Source organism: Trachypithecus francoisi, unplaced genomic scaffold, assembly GCF_009764315.1.
Source record: "Trachypithecus francoisi isolate TF-2019V2 unplaced genomic scaffold, Tfra_2.0 Lachesis_group2, whole genome shotgun sequence".
In the NCBI taxonomy this organism is placed as follows: Eukaryota; Metazoa; Chordata; class Mammalia; order Primates; family Cercopithecidae; genus Trachypithecus; species Trachypithecus francoisi.
In genome coordinates this window covers 53122216-53134436 of record NW_022681465.1, presented here as the reverse complement: position 1 = coordinate 53134436, position 12221 = coordinate 53122216, and the positions used below count along the sequence as shown (strand labels likewise).

Here is a 12221-nt window from a genome sequence, read left to right as displayed (position 1 = left end):
GCAACTGTTCACACAAACACTTTTTCTCCAGTTAGCTCCTGCTCCCCCACTTTTCTAGGAAGTGTTGTCCAGTTTGATGATCAGAAGTTTGGTTGCAAAAAAATCCTAAAACTTTGCTGAAACCAAGCAAGGTTAACTCATATGATAACATTCATTCTATTTACGTTGTTTCCCTGTCACAGAAATGTTTCCTTTGACAGCATAGTTCTGATACTGGTTACTTAAGATTAACAATATTCTTTAGGAATATTATATGATATTTCATTTTTATATTTATTTTCACTTTGAATGTGTCATACCAAATGTTAATTTTAATAAAGGTTTGGGAATTAGCTTGTTAATTGTTAATAACGTACACAATCTTTCAATCAAGAATTATCGAAGTGACTTATATGGAAATTAAATATGGACTTAAACCAGATAAATTACTAATTGGTTACCATTCCTAAAATTTAATATAAGAAATTGTAATAGATTTGTTTATGTTTTCACATGTTGGTTTTTACTTTGCATATGTTTGAAGTATGTTATTATATACTCAAGTATTTCAGTAATATATATGTTTAAATATATATGTTTAAAGTTTTTTATTATGTTTTTTTGAAAATATAGGAAGATGAGAATATCGTGCTTACATAACAATCTGAAATATAAATGTAGTGACATATCTTTGCTTAAAATAAACTATCAATATTGCTAGCTCCTTTTCAATATTCAATTTTTTTCTAACATCTTTTCATATACTTCTGTCTCAGAGAACTTTGCTGAATGAAGGGAATACTGCTAGACTGATATTATTTGACACAGTTTTTTAAAAAGCTGAAGATGAAAAATATTACTTTTACAATGGTGAATAGCTATTAAATCAGTGAAAAAAATGCAATATTCAGAATCACTGTTTTTCTGTTTCCTTATAAGATATCAATATTAGCCATTCTCCTTGGCTGTTCTCCTTTGCTGGAGGGCTATAGTCAGACATGGTGCCCAGCAGGAATGGCATAATCCTGAAGCTCCACTTTTATAAGAACTGGCAGTGGCCCATAGCAACATGGTTCACCCAGCCTTCAAGGAAGAACCACAAACATGAGACCAGACAAGTCAAAGCCCACTGCATTGCCCGGTGCCTTGTATCTGGACCCACTGGCCCCTAGTAAAATGTCCCACATGAGGTTTCACACCAAGTACAAGCTGGCAGGGGCTTCAGCTTGGAAGAATTAAGGGTGGCCAGCATCCACAAGAAGATGGCCTGGACCATTGATTTCTCTATTGATCCAAGAAGGTGAAACAAGTCCATTGAGTCCCTGCAGGCCAATGTATAACAGCTTTAGGAGTACTGCTGGAAGCTTATCCTCCTTCTCTAGGAACCTCGGCCTCCAAGAAGGGAGACGGCTACACTGAAGAACTCAAATTGGCCATCACACTGACAGGACCAGTAATGTTCATATGGAATACCTATAAGAAGGAGAAAGCCAGAGTCATCACCAAGAGGAAGATAACTTTAAGACTGCCACATCAGACTGGGCGCGGTGGCTCACGCCTGTAATCACAGAACTTTGGGAGACTGAGGCGGGAGAATCATGAGCTCAGGAGTTAGAGACCGGTCTGACCAACATGGTGAAACCCTGTCTCTACTAAAAATACAAAAATTTACCGGGCATGGTGGCGGGCACCTGTCATCCCAGCTACTCAGGAGGCTGAGGCAGGTGAATTGCTTAAAACCAGAAGGCGGAGGTTGCAGTGAGCCGAGATCGTGCCACTGCACTCCAGCCTGGGCAACAAGAGCGAAACTCTGCCTCAAAACAAAACAAAACACAAAACAAAACAAAAACCTGCCATATCAATGCCTGGCTGTTTGGCCTCTGGGCAAAAAGGCCAAGGAAGCTGCAGAACAGGGTGTTGGAAAGAAAAAATAAAGCACTGTTGAGGCCTTGTAATAAATCAGCAGTAAACCTGGGAAGACAAACCAAAAAGATGTCCACATTAATTTACTCACTTTATTTGTTTGTCTAATAAGAACCTACCAAACATCTGTAGAATGCTAAACACTATGCTGGGCACTGAGGATACCGTGGCCAATAAAACACACATGCTCTCTGCTTTTCTGGAGTTCACATCCTTGGCAAAGACTATGCTATAAGAATTTGCTGAAATTGGTCCCAGAGAATATACTGCCATATTTTCCTTTTTATCCTATGACAGGTTCGAATTCTTTGCATCTCTAGATAGGTAGATTGTTGAAAGTTTAAGGGCATATATATAAAAGGTATCTAATTTGGACATTTGTGTTTCTAATTTCACTGAAATATATATGTGTGTGTCTGTATATGTACACACATATATGTTACTACTGGTATATATGTGTGTGTTTATGTACAGTATAAAAATACTAGGATACCTGTATATCGAACAACAACAATGTAAATAAGCAGTATGAAACAACATTGAAAAGAATACATAAAATAATTTGTATTTGAATCTCTAAAATAAGAATGTATTCATCATGTATGTGTGTGCACATATTAAGTGTATACAACCTCAGCTATTTTGCTTTCTTTACTTTATATCTCTCTTGGGAGCTTAAAATAAATATAATTCCCTGTTAGCTCATTTGAGCAGTGTAGGACGAATTATAAACAATAGAGAATTTTATGTTTTGTCTCAGGTATCTAAATTTGAAGATATGTAGTATTTTACATTTGCTGTTTTATTAATCTCTCCTTGGATATATCAAGTAGAATACTTTCATTGTATATCTGTATTGTGTTTCTATATGTATTTGTATGTGTGTGTGTGTGTGGTGCTCGCTTATAAGAATATAACTGGATAAGTCGTGTTCTTGTTGTAGAGCAGTTCATTGTCTAGTAGAGCAGTCAGACAAATTAGCTGTATTGCCTTATCACAAAACAAGATTGTAGTTGCTTTTATAGTAATATTAACATAGTACTGAGGAAACACAGGCTACATTTACTCTTGTTTGAAATTTATCCCATAAAAACATTCTTTTGTAAATAAACCATAGATATCAATAAATTATTATCTTTAGGCATTTTGATTTTCTAAAGGCTTATTTGTATCAATTTTCAATTTTGATCCTTATCTCACCACATAAATTACATGAATAACCAATAATTTCTAATTGTGTGTTTAATCATCTTTATAAAACTTTTAAGTCAGTGAAAGCATATGTGAAAATAATCTTTAATTGTATTTTCTTTGAAAAATTTTATTGAAATCTTCTTGATTATTAGATTGAATTATGTTAATGCTAAGCAGAACTGCATGACTAATTTGTTTACTTATTTACTTTTTTAGATTTGAAAAATGTGTGAGCGCTAAGGAAGCTTTGGAGACTGATCTTTATAAGCGGTTTATTCTGGTGTTGAATGAGAAGAAAACAAAAATCAGAAGTTTGCATAATAAATTATTAAATACAGCTCAAGAACGAGAAAAGGACATCAAACAAGAAGGGTATTTTGGCTATCTAGTTTTTGGATGACAGATGTGTAAATTTAAGTGGAATTTCTTCCCAAAGTTAATGAACATTAGGTGCCAACTTTTTGGTCATATGAGATAATTTGGTAGACTGGATGTGGATGCTCAGGCTGTTAGATGGGTGCCATGGGCTAGAGAGTTCTCAGCACTCTCGCTCCATGTCTGCTCAACTGTCTCACCTACACTTAAATTAAAACACTGACATGAGGCTTATTAAAGTATCATTTAATTCTTAGACATTAGTAAGAAATACTGATTTAAAAACCCTTTCATCTACAAAGGGTTGGATACATATTTGTAAGAACTACAAAGTTGGATACGTATTTGTAATCTTGATGTCTAGGCAATAGTTAACTTTTGAATCAAGTTGTTAATATTAAATTCCACGGAGCATTTATTTTACCTGATTACAGTGTGATTACCAATCTTATTCTTCTTTAACGTTTTCTCTGAGAGTAGACATGTACTTGATTTTTATGGAAGAATCGTAAGTGACAAATGGCTGATATGGGTTTCAACGATTACAACTTTTTTACATATTAGCAAATACACGTTAGGGTCTATTGCTTTGAATCTTAGTAAAAGTGCAGAATTACTAGTGACATAGTATAAAAAAATTTGATATCAGCTAGTCCTAGTACAGGTCTTGCAGTCATACCTATTAGTTTATAGCTTTGGACACGTCACTTTTTTCTCGTAATAGAGGTAAAGATACCCATCTTAGGGCTTTGCAGAGGTCAAATGAAATGAGGAACTGCTCTGAGATTGGTAAAATGTTAAATACTCTGTGACTCGCAGAGATAATTTGGTAGAAAAAGTATTTTGATAGAAGAATAGTACCTGATAAGAAACTGATTTAATATTAATTATAATGAGTACTAAATTCAGATTAAAATTGGGTAAAAGAGAAACTTGTTCTTAAGAGAGTTAATATATAGGTTTTAAGATGCTTTCATCTAAGTCATATATATTTTCAATATGTTTGTCTAATTAGAATCTTTTTCCAGGAATATTTTCTGTAATTACTTACTGGTAAATTTGCTGCCTAGCAGGGGGTGAGCCAATGATTTATAATTCTACCTGTCTCTGTTTCTAGGGAAACTACAATCTGTTCTGAAATGACTGCTGACCGAGATCCAGTCTATGATGAGAGTACTGATGAGGAAAGTGAAAACCAACCTGATCCCTCTGCGTCGGCTTCAGGTAAGAGATATACACATTTATCTCCTTGTTGAATATCTCACTTGGGCTTCTTACTCTAATGACAAGAAGCCATAATGGAAAAATGCTGTGAAAAACCTTATTCTATGAAAATTCTTTAGCATTTTTATTTTAAAAACTCAAATTTTTAATGTTAAAACTTAATATTATTTGTAAAATGCTGCAACTCGTTAGCACAGCAATGTGAGCAAGCATTCATACACATATACTCCAAGGTATACTATTCCTGGTTAAATATAACCAGGAAAAGCATAAGCACTGAAGAAGATAAACCTTTATGCTAAATATCATCAGCTTAAAGCTGGTTGCCTTTAACATTTGAGATCTTATTTAGCTAAAGCCATGGATAGGCCACTGGAGCAAAGTAATCAAGAATGCTCTAAATTATATGGAAGTTGAGGCCTTCTTTCACTCTTCAGAAAAAAGGATTACAACCAGTGAGATGTAGTAGAGGAAAAGAGAAGGTGGAAACGGCAGTTTAGTTTGAAGTACCTATGACTTACTCAGTCCTTTGGATCAAGTTCCCAGCAAGTGTTTAAACCCATGAGTTTTTTTTTTAATGTTTTATAGATTTCTTAGTGGCAGTGGAAACAGGAACCTCTGAACTCATTTTATACTTAGATAGTTTTGACCTAAAACCAATACTATAAAAATAAATGTTTGATTGATTTATTTAGAAAATACTTTTGAGGTCCTATTATGTACCAGAAACTTTGCTATGCATTAGACAACAAAACACAAAAATCTGTGCCATTGTGGAGTTTAAATTGTAATCAGGAAAACATATAAGATGAATAAATATAAAATATGTTAGATCATTAAGTGCTAAAGAGAAAAATAAACCAGAGAAGGCCGATAGAAAGGTCAGGGTGAGAATAAGGATGAATGTTATGATTTTAGCCAGGCTATCAGAAAAGGCCTCAGTGAGAAGGTGAAGGTGACTTGGCTATCTTGGGGAAGAGCATGCCAAACAGAAAACAAAAACAAAAACAAAAAAATACTAAGTGCAAAGTTCCTGATGCATTTAAGCAATAGTACAGAGTCTAATCTGGATAAAGTAGAAAGATGAAGACTGGGAGAATTAGGAAATGAGATGAGAGAGATGATAGGACCTCGTCATGTGTAGGGCAAGGTAGGCTACCATTAGAACTTCTCCTGTTACTTTGAATTAACTTGGAAACTACTGAAGGATTTTAAACAGTCAAGTGACATAATCTGACTCAACTTTCAACAGGATTAGTCCATCTGTTGTATTAAGAATAGACTATAGGATGACAAGTGCAAAAGATATAACAGGTGGGAAGCTAGTACAACAGTTGGGTGAAGGATGAGACTGGCTTAGACCAGAGTGATGGAGAGGTGATGAGCAAGGAGCAGATTCTAGGTATGCTTAGAGGCAGCAAGTTTTGCTGATGAAGGGGTTATGACTGAGCAGATAAGACTGAGAGGGAGCATCCAGGAGGTAAGAGGCAAAAATATAAATGTGGTATCCTGCTGATTGATGGATTTAGCAATACAAACGTTATTAAGGATCTTAATAGAACATATTCACTTGGTTGGTGAAGGAAGGAGATAGGAGAGAATAGGAGTTTCAAAGGGAATGGGAGGAGAGAACTGGAGATGAGACAGGCAACACTTTCAACAAATTTCACTGTAAAAAATGGGAAAGACATGGGGCAGCAGCTGGAGGGGGAAGTAGGATAAAGAAAAGTATTTTTATTTGTTGTTTTTAAATAAAAGAAAGAAAATGTAGATTGATGAGAGTAACTAAAGAGAGCAGATAAAACCATCAAGGCAGTAGACAGAGGAAAAACTACTGGAAATCTGTCTCTGAAAATAGAAGTGGATGGGATCCAAGGGATAAGTAGTAGATTAGTTTAGCTAGGAGCGTAGTCACTCCCCTGAATGACAGGAGAAAAGGTAGAATAAACAGATGAAGACGCAGGAAAGTATGTCATTGCAGTCACAGAAACTTACTGATTAAAGTTGAATCATCTGATTCTAATCAGATTTGGATTACACAATACACACACAATCACACGTTTGCACGTGGGAATGACATTTCTTTTCATTTGGTAGCTATGCTTGTTTTACCCTAGTGTCCCATTTAAAATGAAATTATTACTTAAGAATCAAATATAGAAAAACTCACAAAGATAATTTGAACTCTTTCCAATTTAAACTTTCAGAATTTTTATTAAATACAATGACTTTTGGTCTTGTTTCTTAGTCAGAGTATCTTACCAACATTTGAAGTAGCTGAAAATTATTGATGAGAAAATACATGGTTAAATATGACTACATGAGAAAGAGGACTTTTATGTGTTCAGTCTATTTTAAGTAAAACTTTAAGCTATAATTGTACTATTTTCAATTTGGCAAAATTCTCCCTTATCTTTAGAAATGTTTATTTTATGTTTTTTTCTATATTTTTCTATATTTCTGTTTTTTCTATATTTTTCTATATTTTTTCCATATTTTTCTATATTTTTTCCATATTTTTCTATATTTTACAATATTTTTCTATATTGTCTTTATTTCTTTAGCCCACATCTAGTTCACTACACCTATGATCTATAGGTCTCTGTTTCCTTTTTTTTTTTTTTTTACATTTAACTTGCTTTTGGTAAGTTTTTGATGTCAAGAATTAATAGCATTTTTAATAGAACTTTACCTTTTTCTTCTGCTTCAAAAAGAAATATTTAGGAAACAGATGCTTACTAAAATAGAAAAAGAAATCTCAGATCTCAAATGCTTGTTGCTGAACTAAGAACTAGATTTCATAGATCTGAGAAAGAAAATTATAGATGTTAAACAACAAAATGGGCCGCCCTATAATTTACCAGTTTCCACAATTAATTCTTCTACAGAGACGAAATATGTTTTTAGTCCATGGGAGATAATTCTGTTGAACACAGCTTTCTCTTTTTGGTACTCTATGTAGTATTACTATGTTTTTGAGGCAGAACAGTGAGAATTTCTTCCTGATCTTATTCTACCATCTTGATAATAAATTACTTGCTCCTTGAATATAAATTTGTGAATTTATTTTAGATATTGCAGTTTCCTGTGTGCTTTTCCTACAATAAAAACAAGAAAGATAATCTGATGGGGATTAATACATTTATTCAGACTTTCAGAAAGCTGTCTTTAAGTAGCTGAATATATAATTTGGTAGTTATTTTGTTACAGTAAATGGATTTTTTTTTTTAAATGTTATTAAATTTACTATCAGTCAGAACATTCTTTAGAACAGAACATTTTCATTGAATCTATGGCAAACTATTTTGGTTTGGCATTTAGGACTCAATTACTTTGGAAGGACATTTGCCCATAGAAGCTGATTGATTCATTCATATTCTGTACCCAAAGATATCATAGTTTAAAAAGTGAACTGCATCCCTGTTCCTTTTTTTTTTTTTTTTTTTATTTATTTATTTTTTATTACACTTTAAGTTCTAGGGTACATGTGCATGACGTTTATATCATGTATAACTCCCCAATGCAATCCCTCCCTCTCCCCCTCCCCATGATAGGCCCCAGTGTGTGATGTTCCCCTTCCCGAGTCCAAGTGATCTCATTGTTCAGTTCCCACCTATGAGTGAGAACATGCGGTGTTTGGTTTTCTCTTCTTGTGATAGTTTGCTAAGAATGATGGATTCCAGCTGCATCCATGTCCCTACAAAGGACGCAAACTCATCCTTTTTGATGGCTGCATAGTATTCCATGGTGTATATGTGCCACATTTTCTTAATCCAGTCTGTCACAGATGGACATTTGGGTTGATTCCAAGTCTTTGCTATTGTGAATAGTGCCGCAATAAACATACGTGTGCATGTGTCTTTATAGCAGCATGATTTATAATCCTTTGGGTATATACCCAGTAGTGGGATGGCTGGGTCATATGGTACATCTAGTTCTAGATCCTTGAGGAATCGCCATCCTGTTTTCCATAATGGTTGAACTAGTTTACAATCCCACCAACAGTGTAAAAGTGTTCCTATTTCTCCATATCCTCTCCAACACCTGTTGTTTCCTGACTTCTTAATGATTGCCATTCTAACTGGTGTGAGATGGTATCTCATTGTGGTTTTGATTTGCATTTCTCTGATGGCGAGTGATGATGAGCATTTTTTCATGTATCTGTTGGCTGTATGGATGTCTTCTTTTGAGAAATGTCTGTTCATATCCTTTCCCCCCTTTTTGATGGGGTGGTTTGTTTTTTTCTTGTATATTTGTTTGAGTTCTTTGTAGATTCTAGATATTACCCCTTGGTCAGATGAGTAGGTTGCAAAAATTTTCTCCCATTCTGTAGGTTGCCTGTTCACTCTGATGGTAGTTTCTTTTGCTGTGCAAAAGCTCTTTAGTTTAATTAGATCCCATGTGTCAATTTTGGCTTTTGCTGCCGTTGCTTTTGGTGTTTTAGACATGAAGTCCTTGCCCATGCCTATGTCCTGAATGGTACTACCTAGATTTTCTTCTAGGGTTTTTATGGTATTAGGGCTAACATTTAAGTCTCTGATCCATCTTGAATTAATTTTCGTATAAGGGGTAAGGAAAGGATCCAGTTTCAGCTTTCTACTTATGGCTAGCCAATTTTCCCAGCACCATTTATTAAATAGGGAATCCTTTCCCCATTTCTTGTTTCTCTCAGGTTTGTCAAAGATCAGATGGCTGTAGATGTGTGGTATTATTTCTGAGGACTCTGTTCTGTTCCATTGGTCTATATCTCTGTTGTGGTACCAGTACCATGCTGTTTTGGTTACTGTAGCCTTGTAGTATAGTTTGAAGTCAGGTAGCGTGACGCCTCCAGCTTTGTCCTTTTGACTTAGGATTGTCTTGGCAATGCGGGCTCTTTTTCGGTTCCATATGAACTTTAAAGCCGTTTATTCCAATTCTGTGAAGAAAGTAATTGGTAGCTTGATGGGGATGGCATTGAATCTATAAATAACCTTGGGCAGTATGGCCATTTTCACGATATTGATTCTTCCTATCCATGAGCATGGTATGTTCTTCCATTTGTTTGTGTCCTCTTTGATTTCACTGAGCAGTGGTTTGTAGTTCTCCTTGAAGAGGTCCTTTACATCCCTTGTAAGCTGGATTCCTAGGTATTTGATTCTCTTTGAAGCAATTGTGAATGGAAGTTGATTCCTGATTTGGCTCTCTGTTTGTCTGTTACTGGTGTATAAGAATGCTTGTGATTTTTGCACATTAATTTTGTATCCTGAGACTTTGCTGAAGTTGCTTATCAGCTTAAGGAGATTTTGGGCTGAGACAATGGGGTTTTCTAAATATACACATGTCATCTGCAAACAGGGACAATTTGACTTCTTCTTTTCCTAACTGGATACCCTTGATTTCTTTCTCTTGCCTGATTGCCCTAGCCAGAAATTCCAAGACTATGTTGAATAGGAGTGGTGAGAGAGGGCATCCCTGTCTTGTGCCAGTTTTCAAAGGGAATTTTTCCAGTTTTTGCCCATTCAGTATGATATTAGCTGTGGGTTTGTCATAAATAGCTCTTATTATTTTGAGGTACGTTCCATCAATACCGAATTTATTGAGAGTTTTTAGCATAAGGGCTGTTGAATTTTGTCAAAAGCCTTTTCTGCATCTATTGAGATAATCATGTGGTTCTTGTCTTTGGTTCTGTTTATATGCTGGATTACGTTTATTGATTTGCGAATGTTGAACCAGCCTTGCATCCCAGGGATGAAGCCCACTTGATCATGGTGGATAAGCTTTTTGATGTGCTGCTGAATCCGGTTTGCCAGTATTTTATTGAGGATTTTTGCATCGATGTTCATCAGGGATATTGGTCTAAAATTCTCTTTTTTCATTGTGTCTCTGCCAGGCTTTGGTATCAGGATGATGTTGGCCTCATAAAAAGAGTTCGGGAGGATTCCCTCTTTTTCTATTGATTGAAATAGTTTCAGAAGGAATGGTACCAGCTCCTCCTTGTACCTCTGGTAGAATTCAGCTGTGAATCCATCTGGTCCTGGACTTTTTTTGGTGGGTAGGCTATTAATGTTGTGCCTCAATTTCAGAGCCTGCTATTGGTCTATTCAGGGATTCAACTTCTTCCTGGTTTAGTCTTGGAAGAGTGTAAGTGTCCAGGAATATCCATTTCTTCTAGATTTTCTAGTTGATTTGCGTAGAGGCATTTATAGTATTCTCTGATGGTTGTTTGTATTTCTGTGGGGTCGGTGGTGATATCCCCTTTATCATTTTTTATTGCGACTATTTGATTCCTCTCTCTTTTCTTCTTTATTAGTCTTGCTAGCGGTCTGTCAATTTTGTTGATCTTCTCAAAAAACCAACTCCTGGATTCATTGATTTTTTGGAGGGTTTTTTGTGTCTCTATCTCCTTCATTTCTGCTCTGATCTTAGTTATTTCTTGCCTTCTGCTAGCTTTTGAATGTGTTTGCTCTTGCCTCTCTAGTTCTTTTAATTGTGATGTTAGAGTGTCAATTTTTGATCTCTCCTGCTTTCTCTTGTGGGCATTTAGTGCTATAAATTTCCCTCTACACACTGCTTTAAATGTGTCCCAGAGATTCTGGTATGTTGTATCTTTGTTCTCATTGGTTTCGAAGAACATCTTTATTTCTGCTTTCATTTCGTTATGTACCCAGTAGTCATTCAGGAGCAGGTTGTTCAGTTTCCATGTAGTTGAGCGGTTTGATTGAGTTTCTTAGTCCTGAGTTCTAGTTTGATTGCACTGTGGTCTGAGAGACAGTTTGTTATATTTCTGTTCTTGTACATTTGCTGAGGAGTGCTTTACTTCCAATTATGTGGTCAATTTTGGAATAAGTGCGATGTGGTGCTGAGAAGAATGTATATTCTGTTGATTTGGGGTGGAGAGTTCTATAGATGTCTATTAGGTCCGCTTGGTGCAGAGATGAGTTCAATTCCTGGATATCCTTGTTAACTTTCTGTCTCGTTGATCTGTCTAATGTTGACAGTGGAGTGTTGAAGTCTCCCATTATTATTGTATGGGAGTCTAAGTCTCTTTGTAGGTCTCTAAGGACTTGCTTTATGAATCTGGATGCTCCTGTATTGGGTGCATATATATTTAGGAGAGTTAGCTCTTCCTGTTGAATTGATCCCTTTACCATTATGTAATGGCCTTCTTTGTCTCTTTTGATCTTTGATGGTTTAAAGTCTGTTTTATCAGAGACTAGGATTGCAACCCCTGCTTTTTTTTGTTCTCCATTTGCTTGGTAGATCTTCCTCCATCCCTTTATTTTGAGCCTATGTATGTCTCTGCATGTGAGATGGGTCTCCTGAATACAGCAGACTGATGGGTCTTGACTCTTTATCCAGTTTGCCAGTCTGTGTCTTTTAATTGGAGCATTTAGTCCATTTACATTTAAGGTTAATATTGTTATGTGTGAACTTGATCCTGTCATTATGATATTAACTGGTTATTTTGCTCGTTAGTTGATGCAATTTCTTCCTAGCCTCGATGGTCTTTACATTTTGGCATGTTTTTGCAATGGCTGGTACCGGTT

The 12221-nt window shown here is 35.6% G+C and overlaps 1 protein-coding gene across 7 annotated transcripts in view; it reads left to right on the top strand.

Moving 5' to 3' along the window:
- Positions 1 to 12221, top strand: part of XRCC4 (X-ray repair cross complementing 4) — a 355171-nt gene that overhangs the window by 136446 nt on the left and 206504 nt on the right. For all 7 annotated transcript variants that reach the window (XR_004429763.1, XM_033179213.1, XM_033179212.1 and 4 more), the window contains exons 5-6: positions 3313 to 3468; positions 4589 to 4695. Coding sequence is in view for 6 of the 7 variants with exons in the window: in XM_033179213.1 (XP_033035104.1) it covers positions 3313 to 3468; positions 4589 to 4695 (263 nt within the window). In the remaining variant the exon portion in view is untranslated. The remainder of the gene's footprint in view (positions 1 to 3312; positions 3469 to 4588; positions 4696 to 12221) is intronic.